This window comes from Tachysurus vachellii, chromosome 12, assembly GCF_030014155.1.
Source record: "Tachysurus vachellii isolate PV-2020 chromosome 12, HZAU_Pvac_v1, whole genome shotgun sequence".
NCBI lineage: Eukaryota > Metazoa > Chordata > Actinopteri > Siluriformes > Bagridae > Tachysurus > Tachysurus vachellii.
The window spans coordinates 9,938,394-9,961,475 of NC_083471.1; the positions used below are offsets into that span (position 1 = coordinate 9,938,394).

Genomic DNA, 23,082 nt, shown 5'->3' on the forward strand with positions numbered 1-23,082 from the left:
ATAAGCATCCAAAAGGATGTATACATTAGATATCTCAAGTGATTTTATTATTATTAGACATTCTGAGTTCCTCTCACCTCTGTTCTTGTGTTCAGAGTGTCTGGTTGTAGCTGTCCTGCTCTTTCTAATGAAGATGTTTGAAGAGATAACATTAATAATTCTGAAGTCCTGCCACTTCACAACACTTTATTATATACTCTACTAAGTGCACAAAAAAGGAGTGTAATAACAGAAATCTGTATTAAGCTTTATTTACAGTATACTGTAGGTCAACAGGTTTAACATTATTATCTGCTCATATATATCTCAGGCTAAAATTTCCTCCATCCTGCCTTCTACTGGCCACAGTGATTTTTTATTAATAATCTGTTTTTCAATATAAAACAATATGTATAATACTAGAATGTACATTTCCTGAAGAAAATGTGAATGGTGCTTGCACATGGCAAATCTCGGCACTCGGTTGCAAGGGTGTTTTGGGTGTTACTTTTGGAGGCAAGTGGACAGAAAGCTAGGGTGCCAAAACATTTGGAGGCTAGTGGAGACAAGCATGTGACGTGACCAGAATACACGTGAGGCAGTTCCCATTATTGTGCTGAGTGTTTTGATATGTCACATGTCCGTGTTGTGCTAATTTTTGATTTTCACGTGACGTCACGTGACATCACATGTTGTTCTAAATTTTGATTTCACGTGACGTGACCAAAACACACGTGAGGCACTTCCCCTCATTGGGCTGAGTGTTTTGATATATGACACGTCCATGTTGTGCAAAATTGATGATTTCGCTTATTTTGGGGGCGGGGCTACACGTGACGTCACATGGTTTTGAGTGCCGTCACCAGAATACCCGGTGGGGTGCCAATACTTTTGGCGAAAAGTGGCTACTGAGGGTTTGAACATTTCATGTGAATACTGCAGTCATTATGGGATTCTACTTATTATTATACTGCATAGAACAGTACATGCAATTCTTAATGTTGAATGAACAGATCCTCCTCAATGAGCCGGTCGATTTGACACCTCATTCATGGTTTATGCACCGAAGTTTTGTGTGGAAGACGGAATAATAATAATAACTAGAACGTACATTTCCTGAAGAAAATGTGAATGGTGCTTGCACGTGGCAAATCCTGGAGTATAGTCAAGACGAGCACGTGACGTCATCTGAATACTCTTGAAGTTTTCCTCATTGTGCTGAGTGTTTTGATATGTCACATGTCCGTGTTGTGCTAACTTTTTGATTTCGCTTATTTTGGGGGTGGGGCTACACGTGACATCAGTTCCCCTCATCGGGCTGAGTGTTTTGATACATGACATGTCCATGTTGTGCTAACTTTTTGATTTCGCTTATTTTGGGGGCGGGGCTACACGTGATGTCAAGTGAATACCAGGTGGGGTGCCAATACTTTTGGACAAACGTTGCTACTGAAATAAAACTTTGTCCGGAGTAAGGTCCTAAAGGAGCTGGTCGAGTTTGGTGTAAATCGCTCGAAAACTTGCCGAGTTATAAACCTCCAAAATTTATAATGGAAGTCTATGGGGAAAAAAAGCCATTTTGAGCTTCTGTAGCAGGAATTCCAGAATTCCGATCGCTTATAAAAGTCATAGCACACCTCTCCTCAATGAGCCGGTCGATTTGACACCTCATTCATGGGTCTAGGACAAAAGCTGCGGGACAAGTTACGCGCCGAAGTTTTGTCCGGCACAATAACAAGAATGTTGCTTTGCAAGCACCATTAACTAGAATGCAGTGTTGTATAAAGTACTAGAAAGCAATACTTGAGTAAAAGTACAAGTATCGTACTAGAAAAAGACTTTGGGAGAAGTGAAAGTTGCCTTTTAGAATATTACTCAAGTAAAAGTCTTAAAGTATCTGATATTTACTGTACTTAAGTATTTGAAGTAAAAGTAAAAGATAAAATTTCAGTGATTTTCGCTAGGCATAAGAGGCACTTCATCCGGTAGGAAGAATCTTTCATTCCAATGTACAGAAACATTTCTTGCAAATACTTCCACGGGTGTATAATGTTATCTTCTTGCACCCTGTTCACCAATATCGTCGGGGTGGTCGTCTACGACAGGGGTGGCCAACCCGCGGCTCTTTGCCCGGATTCATGCAGCTCTTACGTTCATACCGAAGTTAGTATTTGTGTCTTTTTATTGTGCGTGTTCGCTTCGCTTGAGTTCAATACGGTATTTTCGTCAAACGTGCATGTGAGTGGGATGAAAATACCTCAAAGTTTCCCAGTAGGAGCAAGATCATTTGTGTAAACAATTTGTGTCAAGTTCGCTCTCAAAATGGCAGGGAAAAAAAGGTGATGTTCATGTGTGCCCATGTGTATGATGTGGCTCTTTGCGGTAACACAGTAAAAAATGTGGCTCTTGTTCTCTGACTAGTTGGCCACCCCTGGTCTACGATAACGGGAGGTCCTCCAGTAGGTGCTTACATGGCGGTTTCAGTTGTGCTTTCGCCTCCTTTTGGCAACATTATGCTGAAATAGAGCGTGTGGAGCTGCGTAATGCAATCTAGGAGCAGTGATTCACCAAACCTCCCTTATTGCTGTCGCACACATTTCTTCTGATTTTATTTTGTAGTAACGAGTAACGAAGATGCTTAGTGGAAATATAGCAGAGTAAAAGTATACATTTTATCTAGGAAATGTAGTGGAGTAAAAGTGAAAGTTGACATACATTTAAATAGCGAAGTACAGATACGTGAAATTTCTACTTAAGTACAGTAACGAAGTATTTGTACTTCGTTACATTACAACTTTGCTAGAATGTACATTTCCTGAAGAAAATGTGAATGGTGCGTGCACTTGGCAAGTTCTCCTTGTCGTGCTGAGTGTTTGATATGTCACATGTCCATGTTGTGCTAATTTTTGATTTTAACGTGACATCACGTGACGTCACGTGACGTGACCAGAATACACGTGAGGCAGTTTCCCTCATTGTGCTGAGTGGTTTGATATGTCACATGACCATGTTGTGCAAAGTTTTGATTTTCACGTGACATCACGTGACGTCACGTGACGTGACCAAAATACAGGTGAGGCAGTTCCCCTCATCGGGCTGAGTGTTTTGATATATGACATGTCTAATGTGTGCTAACTTTTTGATTTCGCTTATTTTGGGGGTGGGGCTACACGTACACGTAACGTCACGTGAATACCCGGTGGGGTGCCAATACTTTTGGACAAAAGTGGCTACTTAGGGTTTGGACATTTCATGTGAATACTGCAGACATTATGGGATTCTACTTATTATTATACTGCATAGAACAGCACATGCAATTCTTAAGAGCACATGCAATTCTTATTCTTGAGAGTCTCCTTTACATCTACAGTCACTAGGAGAACACAGGAGAGAAGCGGTGTCTGAGCTCTGCTTTCCCATTCATTTCTATGGGATATTTTTGGCCACTTTTTCGTCCACTGTGCAAACATAGTTGTTTGGATCGCTTATAAAAGTCATAGCACACCTCTCCTCAATGAGCCGGTCGATTTGACACCTCATTCATGGGTCTAGGACAAAAGCTGCGGGACAAGCTACGCGCCGGAGTTTTGTCTGGCAAGATAATAAGAATGTTGCTTTGCAAACACCATTAATAATAACTAGAATGTACATTTCCTGAAGAAAATGTGAATGGTGCTTGCACGTGGCAAATCTCGGCACTCGGTTGCTAGGGTGAAATTTTAGGAATTTCCCCTTCAAGTCTATGGGACATTTTTGGCCGCTTTTTCATCTGCTGTGCGAACATAGTTGTTTGGATCGCTTATAAAAGTCATAGCACACCTCTCCTCAATGAGCCGGTCGATTTGACACCTAATTCATGGGTCTAGGAGAAAACCTGCAGGACAAGTTACGCGCCAAAGTTTTGTCCGGAAGAAGAATAATCCGTATGCAAGATAGCAAGAATGTTGCTCTGCAAGCACCATTAATAAGTATGCAGGATAATAAGAATGTAGCTCTGCAAGCACCATTAATAAGTATGCAGGATAATAAGAATGTTGTTCTGCAAGCACCATTAATAAGTATGCAGGATAATAAGAATGTAGCTCTGCAAGCACCATTAATAAGTATGCAGGATAATAAGAATGTAGCTCTGCAAGCACCATTAATAAGTATGCAGGATAATAAGAATGTTGCTCTGCAAGCATCATTAACTAGCTGAAGCAAACTGCTTATCTTGAAATTGGTTATCAACTTTTTCATGCCTGAAGTAACTACATGTTTGTTGAAGTGCTTTTCCTCAAGCAGTTCAACTCAAAACCACATTTTATCTGTATACAGTATATGCATGAATGTGACCTTTTTGTACAAAACAGACATGAAGCCAGTGTCATTTCCAAGCTCCTGAAGAGCTCTGTTTAACGTAAGTGTTTACATGTTTTTTTCGGTTGTTTTTTTACCTTTTAAGGTAAGTTGTATTACATGTCACCTGTTCAATAAAACCTGTGTGGGATTTTAATGTAACTCAAATGCCTTACAGATGAACTACACGTCATTAGAACACTGCACCACACCCTTACATTCTCATCCACTTATTTACTCAATCATTTTTATTTCATAAACCTTTCCAAACCTGATATTCATAACCTGCTACAGTATTTGCATATAGTCATTTATATAAAATCATTATAAATACATGTGGAAGAGGTACAGAGCTGAAATACAGTGTTATCGTGTTTTAATCATCATCTCTTATGTTCGAGCTTCACCTCAGACAGACATGTATATTTATATAACCTAATAAGACTGTATAATATACTATTAAATTCTTTTTTTTCCTATAATCCCACTAACATTCTTCTGTGACTATTTCACAATGACATGTGATTTAAAGTAAACACTGTATTAGAGGCAGTCAGTGTACCTGTCAGTGTCGTGTGTTTCTGTCCATCATGTGGAGTTTCTCCTGTTCTCTCTGAAGTAGCCTCAGCTCTCACCTTGGTCTCCGACTTAAAATGACAAAATATAAGCATCCAAAAGGATGTATACATTAGATATCTCAAGTGATTTTATTATTATTAGATGTTCTGAGCTCCTCTCACCTCTGTTCTTGTGTTCAGAGTGTCTGGTTGTAGCTGTCCTGCTCTTTCTAATGAAGATGTTTGAAGAGATAACGTTAATAATTCTGAAGTCCTGCCACTTCACAACACTTTATTATATACTCTACTAAGTGCACAAAAAAGGAGTTTAATAACAGAAATCTGTATTAAGCTTTATTTATACTGTAGGTCATCAGTGTAACATTATTATCTACTCATATATATCTCAGGCTCCAGTGAATTATTGCACATCATTATTCCTTGCTGTGTTAATGCTTATTTTGTACATTAAGTTAATTAAGTAGCAAATTATTATTTTTTAGTATTAGCTTTTTTTTTGTCAAGATTTCTTACCATGAGAAATGTTGTGTGTAAACATGTCAGAATTCTCCACAGAGTCTGTTCTCTCTTCAGCAGGATTCTGAAAGAAAATTCATTGAAAAGACTAAATAATGCTTTTTTATTAATATTTTATACAACTTCTGAACTGAAAAAAAAAAGAAACCATATAAAATAATCATTACATTTTGAGCAGCCAGTTCATCTGGAGTGTCTGTTTCCTGAGAAGAATCCATTTTACCTCGGCATCAGTTACAGGTTTACCTGGAAAGTGCATTATTACATATATATATTCTTACATTATCTTCTGCTCCCATTTTGTTGCACCCATATTCGATTAAAACAGCCACTAGAGGGCGATATTTGTCCGGAGAAAAGTCCTTAAACTCTGAGATAAAATAGACTGCAGGTTCGAGACTGTGCTCCTATTTTAAATGTATTTAAATAATTACAAAACATAAATTCTATAATGTAGAACTGTACAATAAAATACCTCTGAAGTATTTTCACACTGCAATTTTTAGTGCTTCCTTTAGGTGAAAAATAAAAAACCTACAGGTTGCAGAATTACAATCCTGTGTATGATAATATGCCTCAGTGTGTAGCATTAAAATCTGCTCTTCCTCTGACAAATGCAAAACAAGCCTTATATATTCTGCTCAATGCAGTTTATTTTCTGTTAAACATTGATATAAATTATTCAGAGAAAAGAACAACAAACTAATTCATTATTAAATCAGAATCTCTAACCTGATCGTTCTGCATCCTGGAAAAAGTGTGTAGTCTCAGTAGACTGGGGTATTTATACAGTAACATACACGCCCTGGAGGAGGTGTAAAAGAGTCAAAGAACATCACTGAAGCTCACTCACTCACTCACTCACTCATTTTCTTATCCGAACTACCTCGGGTCATGGGGAGCATCTCAGGATACGATACACCCTGGACGGAGTTCACTGAAGCTTTGAAGCATTAATTTTTACATTCATTAGCCTGCTCCATTTACTGTAGACAAAAAAATACTGCAAAACATTTGGGCTAGACTTTATATTTGCAACAAAAAAACAAACAAACAAACAAACAAAAAACAGTATATTTTTGTTTTTATTCTTTAAAAAAATATTTACATAAATAATAAATCCTAATTAATCAACAAAATGTTTTTTTTATCTTTTCTTTTCTCTTCTTTTCTCTTTTTTTATCTTTATCTTTTATCTTTTCATCTATAGTATTAATAGGAGAAATTATTGGTATGGTAAATCAAACCAAATTATCACAATAAATGATAAACCGTTTAGCAGCTCTACAACTTTAGCAGCAATCAAACATTGTAAGCAGGCTTATAAACAGCAATATACAGTATACAGGACAGGTAGACAATATAAACAGACAAGGACAATGTATTTAAATTTTATTTGTTGCATACACAGTACACACATGCAGTGAAATGCCTTTAGGTTTTCCCATATCCCAGGTTATTATGGGTCAGGGTCAGCCATAGTGCGGTGCCCTGGAGCAGGTGAGGTTAAGGGCCTTGCTCAAGGATCCAACATTGATGTCTCAGCAGCTTGTGGGCTTGAACCCTGATCTTCTGATCAGTAACCCAAAGCCTTAACCACTGAATTATCACGTCCTCTGTACTTAGTATTTTATTGTACTTAATTAAAAAAAATTATAATCTGCAAACAAATGTATCGGTGCCTGAACAGTTGACTTATTACTTAGAACTGCACACACTTTAGTTATAAAGTCACATGATTTCTCAGAAAACATAAAGCAGTGTTATTATTACACAAGAGCAGTGTGTGAGACACAAACGTGACATGTGGAGACCAAAACCTGTTAAAAACTTGAATGTCTTGTTTATCACCATCCTGATGCCAGAGTTTCATCATTCCAAATGTTACCCTGATACACTGAGCGTGAACTTTAGAAAAGATATTACAGAAAAGATATTAAACAGAGTTGTTTATTCTAACACTTTGTTCTAAATCACAATTGATACAATAGATGAAACATGCAGGATTTGTTTTATTCCAGGAAAACTGGATTCACCCTTAAGCAGATATTGTTTATACATAGTATTATCAAAAATATCTTTATGCTATTCAATGTCATATTACAGTATAGTAAACAAATAAACCATTTTTTTGTATAATTTAATTTTTAAATTAACACAATTGTTTTAGAACGATTTCTCCTCCTCAATAATAAGATCCAATAGCAATATTTAATTCAAATGAACGAGCACAAAAATATCACCGAGGTGTGCCTGCTGGAGAAGGATCTGTGGAGTCACATGAATTCATCAGACATATTTAACACATTCACCTCCAATTCAGTGTGTTATAGTTTGGATACAGAATAAATACCTGAAGCTCCTTTATGCATTTCACCTCATAATGAGTCACTTGCAGTCATGAACTTTAACACCAGCCAGTTAACACTCACTGGTTAGGTGTTTTAAAGCACATGAGTGAAGCACACACACACACACACACACACACACACACACACACACACACACACACACACACACACACACACACACAGAGAGAGAGAGAGAGAGAGAGAGAGAGAGAGAGAGAGAGAGAGAGAGAGAGAACTTTACTGTTTATCTCTGACTTTAATATATAAGGTTATTCTTATAAACACATGTCACTGTTTTGCTGTCAATCATCAATCACACCAGGACAGCAAAAATGTCACCATGAGAGAGTATTTATATTACATCATACACACACCTTATCAGATCTGATTAATTATGTCAGGAATGGGGGAAAAATCCTCATGTCCTATTTTGTGATTAGCAGAAAGACATTTTAGACTTTAAGGGATAATGTCTTGGGGATAATGAATATTCACAGACTCTACAGATTTAAAACAGCCGAGAAAGTGGACTAGGACTAAACATTACAGCTCAATAATTTAAGTAGTTAATACGACTTGATCCAAGGCACATAAAAATGTAGAATTAACTTCACTATTAAATAAAATTAATTTATAAACCTGTACCACTGGTGTCAGACATGCTGGAGTTGGAATATAAAAAGTTTATCTGAATCCAGCACATCACTTTCTACAATAACAAGACTGCAGTTTATTTTAAACACATTCCTGATCTTATTACACATTAAGAGCGCGACAAACGTGACATATGGAGACTAAAACCTGTTTAACACTCGAATGTCTTGTTTATCATCATCCTGATGCCAGAGTTTTATCATTCCAGACGTCACCCTGATACGCTGAGCGTGAGTTCAGTGTATCACTTTTACTTTACTTTATTAGCCTTTTATTAAATGTCAGAAAGAGGTGTAGTATAGTATAACTAGTAGTAGTTATAGTTTAGTATAGTTTCATATAAAACTAACACCACCAACACCTATAACAACAACAACAACAATAATAATATTGTTATTCTGATAACTCTCCCCTGACAGTGATTGGTGACTTCAACCTCTCCTCTGACAAGCTACATTCTTCTTCCCTCCTGTCTCTTCTCGCCTCATTCACACTCACACTCAACAGCTACATCCCCACACACAAAGGAGGCAATGTGCTGGACCTGGTTTTCACCCGTCCTTCTCCAGCTACAGACGTGACTGCTACCCCGCTACACGTCTCTGATCATCACCTGGTATCCTTCACCATCACTCTCCCTACCCTACCTAAAACTACCTCTCACCCCCTCGCTCTTACCCGCCGCAACCTTTACTCTGTCTCCCCTTCTTCTGTAGCTTCTGGCACTCTTTCTTCCCTTCCTGATCCTGAGTCTTTTTCCTCACTGCCCTTGGACTTGGCCACAGATACTTTCCTCTCATTTCTTTCCTCAACTATGGACTTCCTCTGCCCTATGTCCACTAAACCCAAGAAAACTTCTTGTTCTGCTCCTTGGCTTTCAGATGTGCTGCGCAACAATCGAAGAGAGCTAAGATCATCAGAGAGAAAGTGGAAGAAATCACAACTTGATGCAGATCTTGATTCTTACCGAACACTCATGGCCAAGTTCTCCTCAGACGTGACTTCTGCCAAGACTTCCTTCTACAAGGAAAAGCTTGAAGCTTCCTCACATGACCTTCGGAAATTCCACAACATCATCTCTTCTCTGCTCAACCCCCCGGCTCCACCTTCTTCATCCTCCCTGACTGCAGAAGACTTTGCTTCTTTCTACCAGGAGAAGATTGAGGAAATCTGCCGGACCTTCACTTCAGCCCTGACTGCACTTACATCTCAGAGTATGGACTCCCCTACACCTTTGTTGTCACATTTCTCAACTGTAGCAGCAGAAGAGATTCTACAACTCATCCAGTCTTGCAATCCTACCACCTGCCCATTGGATCCACTCCCTTCCACTATGCTCCAGACCATCTCGCAAGACCTTCTGCCCTTCATTACCACTATCACCAATAGATCCATAGCATCTGGTCAGGTACCAACTACTTTCAAGAGAGCAAGGGTTATTCCCATCCTGAAGAAACCTGCTCTGGATCCATCAGACATCAGTAACTACAGACCGGTATCACTTCTCTCGTTTCTTTCAAAAATTCTTGAACGCATTGTCTTTAATCAACTGTCTGTCTATCTCTCACAGAACAACCTCCAAGACCCCAACCAGTCTGGCTTTAAAGCAGCTCATTCCACAGAGACAGCCCTTTTAGATGTCTCTGAGAAACTACATGCTGCTAGATCAGCCAATGTCTCATCCGTCCTTATCCTCCTTGACCTTTCAGCAGCGTTTGATACGGTGAACCATAAGACTCTCTTAGCCACCCTCAGGAGTCTTGGGATTTGCGGATCAGCTTGGGAATGGTTCGCTTCCTACCTGGAAGGATGCTCATATCAGGTAACATGGAGGGGAGTGACATCTACTCCATGCAGACTCTCCACTGGCGTCCCACAAGGCTCAGTACTTGGTCCTCTTCTTTTCTCCCTGTATACTCACTCTCTTGGTGAAGTTATTTCCTCACATGGGTTCTCCTACCACTGCTATGCTGATGATACACAACTTATCTTCTCTTTCCCACCCGCAGATGCCACAGCTTCTGACCGGATCTCAGCATGTCTGGCAGAAATTTCATCATGGATGACTGCTCATCAGTTAAAGCTTAATCCTAGCAAAACTGAGCTGCTCTTCATCCCAGGTGACTCATCCCCAGGTCATGATCTTGCTATATCCTTGCACAACGATCTGATCTCCCCTTCAGCCACAGCTCGCAATCTTGGGGTAACCATGGACAATCAACTGTCCTTTTCCTCTCATGTTGCTAATGTGACTCGCTCATGTCGGTTTCTGCTCTACAACATTAGAAGGATTCGGCCATTTCTGTCCACACAGGCTGCTCAGGTACTTGTTCAGTCTCTTGTCATTTCTAGACTGGATTACTGCAATGCACTGCTGGCAGGTCTACCTATGAACGCAATCCGTCCTCTGCAAATGATCCAAAATGCAGCTGCCCGGCTTGTTTTCAACCTGCCAAAGTTCTCGCATACCACCCCGCTGCTGCGATCCCTCCACTGGCTTCCGGTAGCTGCACGCATCAGATTCAAAACACTGATGCTGGCCTACAAAGCCAAAAATGGACCAGCTCCCTCTTACCTCAAAGCCCTCATCACTCCTCGCACTGCACCCCGCACCCTCCGATCTACCAGCACTGCTCGACTGGTTCCACCATCTCTCAGGGTAAGAGGCAAGTATACTACAAGACTCTTCTCTGTACTGGCACCAAGGTGGTGGAATGAACTTCCCCTAGAGGTCCGGACAGCTGAGTCACTGGATATTTTCAAGCGGCGGTTGAAGACCTACTTATTCAGGAAACACTTCAACTAGCACTTCTTTCCTTATCTTTTGCATTTTTAAAAAAAAACAAAAAACAAAAAACAAAAAACACACCTTTGACACTTTTTCATTGTAACTTTGAACAAATGTTTTAAACTCATGGTATCTTAAGTATGTAACTTAGTGAGCCAGCATTAATGTACTCAATGTTAAAGATTTAAGCACTTATGTACGTCGCTCTGGATAAGGGCGTCTGCCAAATACTGTAAATGTAAATGTAAATAATAATAATAATAATAATTATAATAATAATAATAATAATAATTATTATAATTATTATTATTATTATTACTATTATTATTAGAAAGTGTCCAGATGGAACAACTACTTGTGCAGAACTGTATATGCCTCAATTTCCCTGTAGGTTTTAGTGTTAAGATGAGTTTAAATGATTAAAATAGATTGAATCAAAAAAAAAAAACATTTCAAAGAAAATAAAAAAAGTTTCTGTTTATACAATCCTTAATTTTACTTGCTAAAAAAAGAAAAGAAAAGAAAAAAAAACTCTTACTCCTAATTCAGACAATTAAGTGCAATATACAGACTATAATTAAATGGTAAAAAGTAATTAATAAATATTGACACTAGGTGGCGCTTTAACGCTGAGTTTCAATAAGTGAACTGTTTGTATGTTTATGAATATTACAGAGAATTATCTTACTTACAAATAAGGGATTTGACTCAATAATCAACACATTCATTTAATACATTTTCAGATAAGTTGTGATGTTGATCAGATCTGGACAGTTATCTAATGTTGGTCTGGTGCTGAGAACAGGTCTAAAATCTTACCTCCTCAACCCAGAAACACAGTGAGAGACTGGTTGACTGTGACTACCTTTACACCTGATAGGTGATAAGCCACGCCCACAAAGTAGCCTACGTCATACACGTACCAGGGATTTAGGATTCTTTACACATGAAACAAAATGTGTTCACAAATGACTGTAGCATCAGGATTAATCACTAATAAACACTAACAGTGTAGCAGAATAAAGCAAACTCAGTAAAGTGAGCTGCAGCTAAACATACAAGAGGAACATCATCACAAGAGAAATATCATCACAAGAGGAACATTATTTCTTGAGGAATATCAAGAAATGAGGGACCTTCATTAAGGGACCGTGTGAAAAGTGCAGGACTTGTACAGTTACAGTATGTAACATTCTACACTCTAGTCGTCTGTCTGTCTTTATCAGAGTAGAAATGCAGTATGGATACAGCACAGTGACATGTTTAACTAAATGCAAGTGTGATATTACATAAACTCTTAAAAGTAATTAATCATAATAATCATAAATTAAAATACCCAGGGACGTAGATTTTAACTCAAAAGCTGTAACTCCATCTCCATTTCTTTTCTAAGATCACATTCTGTCATTTACATTTTTATGTCATTCTACTTTCATTATAATAAACACACACACACAGAAGCATGGACGTTACCGTTATTTATTTCAGCATTATTATAACAGTTTGTATGCTCTTATCTTTAGCATGTTAAAATGAATCTTAAGCTAAAATTTAAACAGAAGAAACACAAACCAGTAAATGTGTCTTTATTACAGACTAATCCCTTTAAAACAGAACAAATGAAGGTTGATAACTGATTGTGAGTCAGTGCTGTGTGTTTGTGTGTTTAAAGGTCTGGAAACACACACAGTATGATGTGTTATAATTACTGATGGGACTGAAGCTAATAAACACGCAGATTTGTTAAACAGGTCATTCAGATGTGAAAAGGTGTTGAATGGATTGTTTTAGTTTTAAATGGAGTTCAGTAATAAATAAAGACCTCAGTGAGGTTTCTGCTGTCTTCACTCCTGTTCTTTTACACTTTAGTCCAATCTGTTCAACACTCATCACATCTGAAGAACCCAGTTTCTGTCTGAGACGCACAAATCCATCAGCTACACAAACAGCTGCTGAGGAAAATCTCACTGGAGTCAGAGGGAAAAGACGGAACTCAAAGCTCTCGTGTGCTGACGATCTGAACCTGATTCAGTTCTACAGGAAATCAGCTGAGAAACGTACAGAATAAACAAACTGATACACAAACTGATACACACTCCTGTTTTAAACACTATTAAAGACTGAAGCCTGAGTAGATCTGTGTGTGTGTGTGTGTGTGTGTGTGTGTGTAAAATCACAAATGAAGAATGAAAACTACACAGAGAATAAAAATAAAACTATAACAATCAGAAAAATCCCATTTTACATCAAGAACAAGAGATTTACAAGAAAATAAACCATACCCCGATACCCACTGAATAATGTGTGTGTGTGTGTGTGTGTGTGGTCCTCATCTCCATCTCCTGGTGTCTCCTAGAAAAACAGAGAGAAAGAAACAGGATCAGCCCTGAGCTGAGATTTAATGTGAGCTCAGTCTTTTCTGCTGGAGTTTCAGTCCACACACAGATTTTTCTTCCATATGACACTGTAAACATCATCATGTCTTACTCTCTCACTTCAGCAGGAAGACACACAGTCACGCTTTAAGAGTTGGTGGAGGAAGACTCTTCAGAGGCTGGAGCACGTTTGAAGCCTGAAACACAGATGATGGACAGACATTTATTTATCAGTTTATCAGTTCAGATTAAAAACAAGTAAAATCTTCATCAAATCTCCTTCAAGAATTAGAAAGTGTAAATCTGTTCTCTGAAAACTTCACATCTGCCTCCTTCCTCCTCTCACCAGAGTTCTTCTTCTTCCAGACCATAATTCCAGCAACAACAACAACGAGAACAATGAGAGCCACGACTACACCAATGATGATAGCCATCGATCCTCCACCTGTTAAATCAGCACAGAGTCTTTATTATCTGCTGCAGCAGGAAATCAGATTTCACTGTAAATCTGTAGTTTTAGAGGAAAGTGTTTCTGACCTTTCAGGATCTGTCGCTCGCTCACATTCAGCACTAACTCCTTGTCCAAGCTGCTGTGCTGAATCACACAGGTGTAGTTGTGTTTCTGCAGCTCCTCAGCTGGGACTTTCAGAATGCTTCTCGTCTGGAAGCTTCCATCCTGGTTGGGTAACGTCTCTCTGAGATCTACGTCCTCATGCACGTCCTCTCCGTCCTTCCTCCAGAAGATCATCACTGCTTTGGGGAAGAAACCTGTAGCGTGACACACCACCTCTGGAGAAGAGGCTTCTTCCTGGAACAGTGATGCTGTAGGATGAACTGCAGAGACACAGAGACAGAAATATTAAACGCCTCTCTCTTTTCTCTTTTCACTTTACACACTGAACTATCTGAAGAACGTCACCTCATTTCCCCCCTCAGTGCAGTTCAGAGTTATTGGTCATGTGATCAAGATTTTCTATCTGCAAAAATGTGAAAGAGTTTCGAGTTGGAAAGAAAAATAGATTTACACTTTTAATGTACAGCTTTTAAAGAATCAACTCATTTTTATTTAGAGATTTAAATAAACACAATACAGGAGAAGTGTGTGTATGTAAAATAAGATAAGATAAGATATATGTTTATTCGTCCCACAATGGGGAAATTTCTCTGTTACAGAAGCAAAAAAATTTATAAAAAGAATATATATACAGGTGTATATGTGTATATATATACACATATATATATATATATATATATATATATATATATATATATATATATACATAATATAGCATAGTATACAGTATATACAAAAACAAAATGTATAAAAATAGTGGTTACACTGAAGACATATTGCACATAGGTAATATTGCACATTTTTAAAAATGTCTGTTATTGCACATGTTTAAAATACTTTGTTATTGTTTGTCATTGCAGTTAAACAGTAATAACAGTGTGTATTATGGTGACTGGTTCACTGGGAGCAGTTTTGATTGTAAAGTCTAATAGCAGCAGGGAGAAAAGACCTTCTGTATCGCTCCTTCAGACACTTAGGATGTAACAGTCTGTCAATGAAGGAGCTGCTCAGAGATGAAACCATTTCATACAGGGGGTGAGAGTCGTTTTCCAGCAATGATGATAGTTTTGCTACCATCCTCCTTTCTCCCACCTCCTGTACAGTGTCCAGAGGAATCCCCGGACTGAGCTGGCCTTCCTGATCAGCTTGTCCAGTCTCTTCCTTTCTGCAGTAGAAATGCTGCTGCACCAGCATACTACACCATAGAATATGGCTGAGGCCACCACAGAGTCAAAAAAGGTCTTTAGTAGCTCTCCCTGCAATCCAAAAGACCTTAGTCTCTTCAGCAGAAAGAGTCTGCTTTGCCCATTCTTGTAAATTGCCTCAGTGTTTTCTGTCCAGTCCAGTTTGCTGTTCAGATGAACACCCAGGTTTTTGTAAGAGTCCATTCTCATGATGTCCTTTCCCTGAATGTTCACTGTTGGTAATGAATTTTGTTTGTGCCTACGGAAATTCACGACCAGTTCAGTTTTCCCCACATTTAACTGGAGGCAGCTCCATTTCCACCAGTCCACAAAGTTCTGGATCAGTCCTCTGTACTCCCTGTCATCATCATCCATGTTCAGACCGATGATGGCAGAGTCATCAGAGAACTTCTGTAGGTGACAGGTTGCTGAGCTGAACATGAAGTCTGCAGTGTAGATGGTGAAGAGGAAGAGGCTAGAGCCGTTCCCTGAGGGGCTCCAGTGTTGCAGAGAACCATGTCAGACTCACAGCCACGGGTCCTCATGCACTGTGGTCAGTCTGTGAGGTAGTCCAATATCCAAGCACACAGATGATGGTCCACTCCCATGTACACCATCTTATCCCTTAGGAGCACAGGTTGGATGGTGTTAAAAGCACTCAAAAAACATGACTCTCACTGTGCTCCCAGCCTTTTCCAGGTGCGAAATAGCCCGATTCAGGAGGAAGATGACAGCGTCTTCCACTCCAATGCCAGGTTGGTAGGCAAACTGAAGTGGATCCATTGATGGGCTCAGCAGAGGTCGCAGATGAGTTAGCACCAGCCTCTAAAAAGTCTTCATAAGATGCGAGGTCACTGCTACTGGTCGGTAGTACCCAAGGTCTTTTGGGCATGACGTCGTTGGTATAGGCATCAACAGGATGTTTTCCATAGCTGTGGCACCTTCCCCAGCTTCAGGCCCAGGTCAAACATGTACAGCAGTATGCCACACAGCTGGTCTGCACAGGTCTTAAGGAGCCTGGAGCTGATGCTGTCTGGTCCCGCAGCCTTCCTCGCTTTGATCTTCCTGAGGTTTTGAGCCCTTTCCACACACCACTGACATTGTTCTGCTGCAGCTGATCCTCCATCTTCCTCCTGTAGCATGCTTTTCCTTCCCTGATCTTCTTTCTCAGTTCTCTTTGGACAGTTTTCAGCTCTTCCTTGTTTCCCGATTTAAAAACCTCTTCTTCTCTTTAAGAAGAGTTTTTATATGAGGGTTGATCCATGGTTTGTTGTTGGAAAAACACTGTACAGTCCTGGTACAGTATTCTCCACACAGAAGTTGATATAGTCCGTAATACAGTCTGTTAGATTGTCAATATCCTCCCCATGGGGATTACACAATTTCTTCCACATAGTTGTTTCAAAACAGTCCTTCAGAGCCTCACTGGTCTCATCAGACCATTTCCTCACTGTGCAGGAGGCAGCTGGTTGCCTGCACACAAGGGGTTTGTACACAGGTTGGAGATAAACCAGGTTGTGATCCAATCTTCCCAAAGGGGGGAAGGGGAGCTGAAGTGTAAACCTCCTTTGAGTTTGCATAAAATAAATTCAATGTTTTATTGTCTCTAGTGTGGCATGAAACATACTGGGTGAACGTGGGCAGAGTGGAGGATGAAGGGGCATGATTGAAATCTCCAGAGATAATGAGAAGGGCGTTTGGGCTCTGTGTTAACAGTCTGTTAACAACAGAATGCAGGATATCACATGCCGATTCACCATCAGCAGAGGGGGGGAATATACGCAGCTATTGCTATAACATGCGAGAATTCCCTGGTCAATTCAATTCAATTCAATTCAAGTTTTCAATTCAAGTTTATTTGTATAGCGCTTTTTACAATGGACATTGTCTCAAAGCGGCTTTACAGAACATAGACATAGAACAGAAGATAAACATAAGGAGTAATATAAAGAATTAATATAATAAAAATTCAAGATATGTATAGTTCACAGTGTGTATGTATGTATGTATGTATGTATGTATGTATGTATGTATGTATGTATATGTATTTTTTCCCTAATGAGCATGTCTGAGGTGGCTCAGGCAGCAGTGGCAAGGAAAAACTCCCTTAAATTGGTAAAGGAAGAAACCTTGAGAGGAACCAGACTCAAAGGGGAACCCATCCTCATATGGGTGACACTGGAGGGTGTGATTATAAATATACAGTCAAACAAATGTTGTATTGGTGTAAGGATTACGTGGAGTTCAGTTCAGATCTCCTCTTAGTATCACAGAGTCAGTAGTCTCAGGACTCACAGAGTCAGCCACATCTCAGTGGAGGTCCAAAATCTTCATCGCTTGGAAGACGATAGGAGCTGGTACAATGTCTGGATGTCTCGGGATGGGTAGAAAGAGCGAAGCAGTGGAGAGGGATTAACATATCTGGTGTTCATAAAAAATGTGCAAGTCTGATGTAATAGTGCACAATATTATGGGATGTATTATGTGTACGCCTGACTAAAGAGATGAGTTTTTAATCTACATTTGAACTGGGAAAGTGTGTCTGAGCCCCGAACACTATCAGGAAGACTATTCCAGAGTTTGGGAGCTACAGTAAATAAGAAAACGCTCTACCACCTTTAGTGGACTTAGATATTCTGGGAACTACCATAAGTCCTACTGTAAGTTTTGTGATCTGAGATAGCTCGAAGGACTGTAACGTGTTAGAAGACTAGTTAGATACATGAGCTAAACCATTAAGAGCCTTGTATGTAAGTAGCAGCAGTTTGTAATCAATTCTAAACTGAACAGGTAGCCAGTATAGAGATGATAAAATTGGGGTTATATGATCATATTTTCTTGTCCTGGTAAGAACTCTGGCAGCTGCATTTTAGTCTAACTGTAGCCGATTTACTGAAGATGCAGGACAACCACCTAGTAATGCATTACAATAGTCCAGTCTAGAGGTCAGGAATGCATGAACTAGCTTCTCAGCATCGGATACAGACAGGATGTTTCTCAGCTTGGCAATATTTCTAAGGTGGAAGAAGGTTGTTTTTGTGGTATGGGCGATATGATTTTCAAAAGACAGGTTGCTGTCTAATATAACACCCAGGTAGTAACAGTAACATTACATTACTCTAAATGGAAATTAAATTGTGAGAGTTTCTGTGTACTGGTTTTTGGACCTATAAGTAGTATTTCTGTCTTATCAGAGTTTAACAACAGAAAACTGCAGCTCATCCAGTCTTTTATCTCTCTAAAGCATTGAGTAAATTTGGACACTTTAGCTATTTCATCTGGTTTTGATGAGATATACTATCTTTTTTGATGAGATATACCATCTTTGGTCAGATAGTACGGCCTCATGCTAACGGCTAACAGCTCAAAGTCCTTACAGCAGATCTGTTCTTTAATAGTGAGGTGACCAGATTTACACCATCTATTATTCACAAAAACTGCCAGTCCTCCTCCCTTTCTCTTACCGCTTATCTTATCGTTCTGTCTGAAGCCACGGTCGTATCCGGTGTTAGCTTAGTGAGCCATGACTCTGTGAACAGCATGATGCTACACACCTGGAATTTCCTCTGATGCTGGGTAAGAGCCGCTAGCTTGTCCACCTTGTTGGGTAAAGATCTCACATTTCCCATAACGATGGACTGGAGAGTTGGTCTGTAACGTCTCCTTTTAATCCGACACAGAGCTCCAGCACTGTTCCCCCGTCGTCTCCTTTTTAGCTCGTGGGGAATGTCTGGTTTTTCCTGTAGTAGAATCACTGTGTTGCGGAATGCCAACAGCTGATCCCTGGTGTAAACAATAGGACCGCGGCTGTAAACAAAGTTTATAGACGCGACTGTACACAAAGTCCAAAAAAGCAGAAAAAGCAGAGCAAACTGTGACTTTGTTGATGTCCATTGTGCAGTTTACACAAAGTGCCTGGACACTATAAAATAAATAAAAAGAGTACAAACTTAACAGGAGCTGCTGCAACATGCTGCCACTTGAGAGGCGCCAGATAGAGAGTGTGTGTGTGTGTGTGTGTGTGTGTGTGTGTGTGTGTGTGTGTGTGTGTGTGTGTGTGTGTGTGTGTGTGTGTGTGTGTGTGTGTGTTACAGTAACAGATCACACACTTTACCTTTCCTCTCCAGAGTCTCTCTGCCGTAAGACACATGCTTCTTTAACCACTCGATGCACTCATTCTCCAGGTAGTTCTTATGATTCACAGTCATACCAGGATGATTATCCAACTTGTTCTTGGTGATCACAGCTTGTGGTTTAGCTGCAGTCCATGTGAGAGTGTTCAGATCCAGACTGAGGAAATCTTCTCCATCATAACTGAGCTGATTGTATCCTCTAACAGTCCCGTCATCATCCAGCTCACAGCCGTACATCATCTGCACTGTGTGAACTCCTGCACACACACACACACACACACACACACACACACACACACACACACACACACAGTTAGTTGTTGTGTTTCTCTTTAAAGGCAGAAAGTGTAGTTAGTGAAGTGATGTGAAGTTAAAGTATTACAGTGAGGAATAAATCCAGTGTTTAACCCTGAACACGACGTGTAGCTGCAGTAATGTCATGTGTAGCGCTGATTAAAGTTACACACTGCATCTAAACGCTGTGACTTTCTCAGTTCTGAAACACTGATCAACGTGTTCGGTTGTGTGATTCATTTATTTCAGTACGATGACGTCACGTCACGTCACTCACACACGCTAATCAGGAGAGCGCAGTGACGCTAACACAGCACACAGTAGAAGACACTACGGTCTTCAGGAAGGAGAATCCACCTGGTTTCCTGTTTCTCCTGCAGCTTCCTGTGAAGATCAGCTGAAGACTGAAGTGTGAGTTTCACTACTGCTGAGGAACAGAGGAATCCACAGAACCTCCTCAAAGCTCTCACAACATCTGGCTGGGACACGTCCTGACCTTCAGAGAGAGATTAGCACAGACACGCTGGCTAACTGACGCCTGCTAGCTTTGTTACTGATGTGAACGTGAGCAGAGTTTCTCCAAAAATTCACCAAAATCATCAGGATGATTTTCATCAATCAGGCGACAGACTCGGCTGCTGGGTTTATTTACACCATCCATCAGTTCCATCAGTGTTTCAGTCGCATGCTCACAAATTCGAACCGTTTGGTTTTACACAATCGTTCACGGCAACAATTCTTTCATCGATCCTTCTAACAATCATTTTTTAGTTAACTGATCAGTTGGATGATGTATAAAATGGATGAATGTGAAAAGTAGTGGTGTATAAACCTCTCTCTCTGCAGCGTGACAGACTCTGAACTAATGAAACATGGGCTGAGTAACTGCAGCGTCAGATTTCTGACATTAGTCTGATGTTCAGTCGCAGCATGACAGCGTGCTCAAGTGCTCACGATGACTAACATCACACAACAACACCACGAAGAAGATCGACAGCAGAAGATATTTTCTCCAGCAGTTCTGCAGGTTTTTCTCTGCACTCATGCATCTGATCTACATTTCAAACCCTGATGTGTTTCATTCTGATCAGACAAATGAAACATAAAGACAGATAAATAAAGCGTCTGATGTTCACTTCAGTTTTCTGGCACATAAAGCGACTGATGTTCGGCGTGTGGCATCAACTCCATCAGGCTTTGGACTGGACTGGAGCTTTCTGTACTGGAGTGAAGATTCATCAATCAGCTGTTTTTGGATCGAAGCTGAAGCGGGACGGAGACGTTCTGACTTTCTGACCCACAAGATGGACGCAAATATTTATTGTGTACACTGAAGATGTGGCTTTGGTCAGTGCTGAATTCTGAGAGCTTTACTGCACACTGCTCAACATGGCAGGGTCTGAAATTAGGAAACGTCCATCATGCAGACGAAACGTTCCTCTGAAATCTGACAAGACGTCGTACAGCTACTGACCCACAGAGATGAGCTCATCTGATTGGACAGGAGAGATACGTAAATCTGACCAATCAGTGTGCAGCACAGCAGGAGAAGCAGATCATCAACAACAGCTCAGGATGAAGCAGAAACTTTTCCCCCTGAGCACAGACTAAAGATTTCGATCCAAACATCATTCCCATGAACACACGGGTGATGTGACGAGTCCACGGTGTAGTGTGATGGAGTAAAGCGTCCTGTAAAGCGGTGCTCTGTGCTGTAAACAGCTCCACCTTCACTTCAGTGTGTTTTCAGTCTCAGTGACGTGATGAAGCACAGAGCAGCACCAGACACAACCGTCTACTGAATTACAATCTTATTTACTGCCTCCTCTTTTTATTACTGACTTTTATTCATCACATGTCCTGTAGCTCTACAATAGTTCACAATAAACTAGCTGTTTAGTACAATTAACTACTAGTTTAACTGGTTAGTACAATTAACTACTAGTTTAACTGCTTAGTACAATTAACTACTAGTTTAACTGCTTAGTACAATGAACTACTAGTTTAACTGCTTAGTACAATTAACTACTAGTTTAACTGCTTAGTACAATTAACTACTAGTTTAACTGGGCAATAAAAAGAATTAACTACTAATTACTAACAGCAGGCTAGTGGAGCTGACAAACTTCTTACCTACAAAGCAAAACAGTTCACCAAACATTAACTAGCTGTCCTGCACACACACACACACACACACAGACACACACACACGTATAAGCTGCAGACTCTACTGTGTGTGTGTGTGTGTGTTTACCTGTAGTCTGATTAAAGCGCTGCATTCCTGTAGCCACATTGACTTTGAAGTTCTTCTGATCAACCTGACAACGCTGTGTGTTTCTGTTCCAGTAATCAGGATCATCAGCAGTCACCTTCTGTATCCACTCTGTCTTTGGGATCTTCCTCCTGATGTTACTGTCATAGTAGCTGAACTGCTGTCCATCCACCTGACCAACAGTGCTGAATTCTGGGAAATTTATTCCAGGTGTAACTGCAGTGTAGAAATACTGCAGCGAGTGTGTGACTGTAAAAGTGTAAAAACACACATTAACATTACATCACTAACTCAACACACACTGGAAATACTGTAAAGATCAAACACATAATAATAATAATAATAATAATAATAATAATAATAATAATAATAATAATAATGTGTGCATTTCTGTTTTACTTGGTGAGAGATTTATTTATTTATTAACTGTATTATTTATGTGTAACTTTGTCAGATTTGCCCTTATCACAGCTTTATTGTTAAACTGTATTAGAGAGTAAATAAATGTAGTAAAGACAGTAAACATTACAGAACTCACCTGCTGATGAAAGATGAAGAGAAAATGTGAAGAAGATCAGAGTCTTCATCACTGTGCTCCAGAGCGACATCTCTCATTGTCTGATCACTAAAACAGTAAATCTATTATTTACTGAGTGGATTTATAACTTTAGCATCACTGTAACTCTGTTTAACTCATTTTAATCCTGTTTACTTCTATTTAACTGTATAATAGAGAGTCACTGATCCTGCTGTTTCTTCTGTCAGGGGAAGACCACCGTTCTGACCAATCAGAACTCAGAGTGCCGACCAATCAGAATTCAGGACTCAGTCGCGTCACCAATTTCTGAGGAGATGTGAAGAGTGCAGGATTATTCTGAAAGTAAAAGCAGGAGATGAAGGAAAGAGTTGATCACTTTTTATATTTGAACCTTTTTTAAAGTAAAAAAATACATTATTCTTTTCATGAAATATGCATTATTAATGGTGCTTGCAAAGCAACATTCTTGTTATTGTGCCGGACAAAACTCCGCAACATAACGCGTAAC

General features: G+C 39.7%; 1 protein-coding gene across 3 annotated transcripts; it reads right to left on the bottom strand.

Annotated features, from left to right (window-relative positions):
- Positions 1–12,667: 12,667 nt before the first annotated feature.
- On the bottom strand, positions 12,668–22,806 carry LOC132855217 (BOLA class I histocompatibility antigen, alpha chain BL3-7-like). Of its 3 annotated transcripts, none has more exons than XM_060884018.1 (7): positions 22,575–22,806; positions 22,019–22,285; positions 19,452–19,727; positions 14,117–14,413; positions 13,926–14,024; positions 13,700–13,776; positions 12,668–13,556 (listed from the first exon to the last, which is right to left on the bottom strand). In XM_060884018.1, the coding sequence occupies exons 1-6, from the start codon at positions 22,642–22,644 to the stop codon at positions 13,727–13,729; spliced, it is 1,059 nt and encodes a 352-aa protein (XP_060740001.1). In that variant the 5' UTR covers positions 22,645–22,806; the 3' UTR covers positions 12,668–13,556; positions 13,700–13,726. The 3 variants fall into 3 exon arrangements, with proteins under 3 accessions (XP_060740001.1, XP_060740000.1, XP_060739999.1); XM_060884017.1 differs by having other exon boundaries at positions 13,692–13,776; XM_060884016.1 differs by lacking the exon at positions 12,668–13,556 and having other exon boundaries at positions 13,694–14,024.
- Between the last annotated feature and the right edge of the window lie 276 nt (positions 22,807–23,082).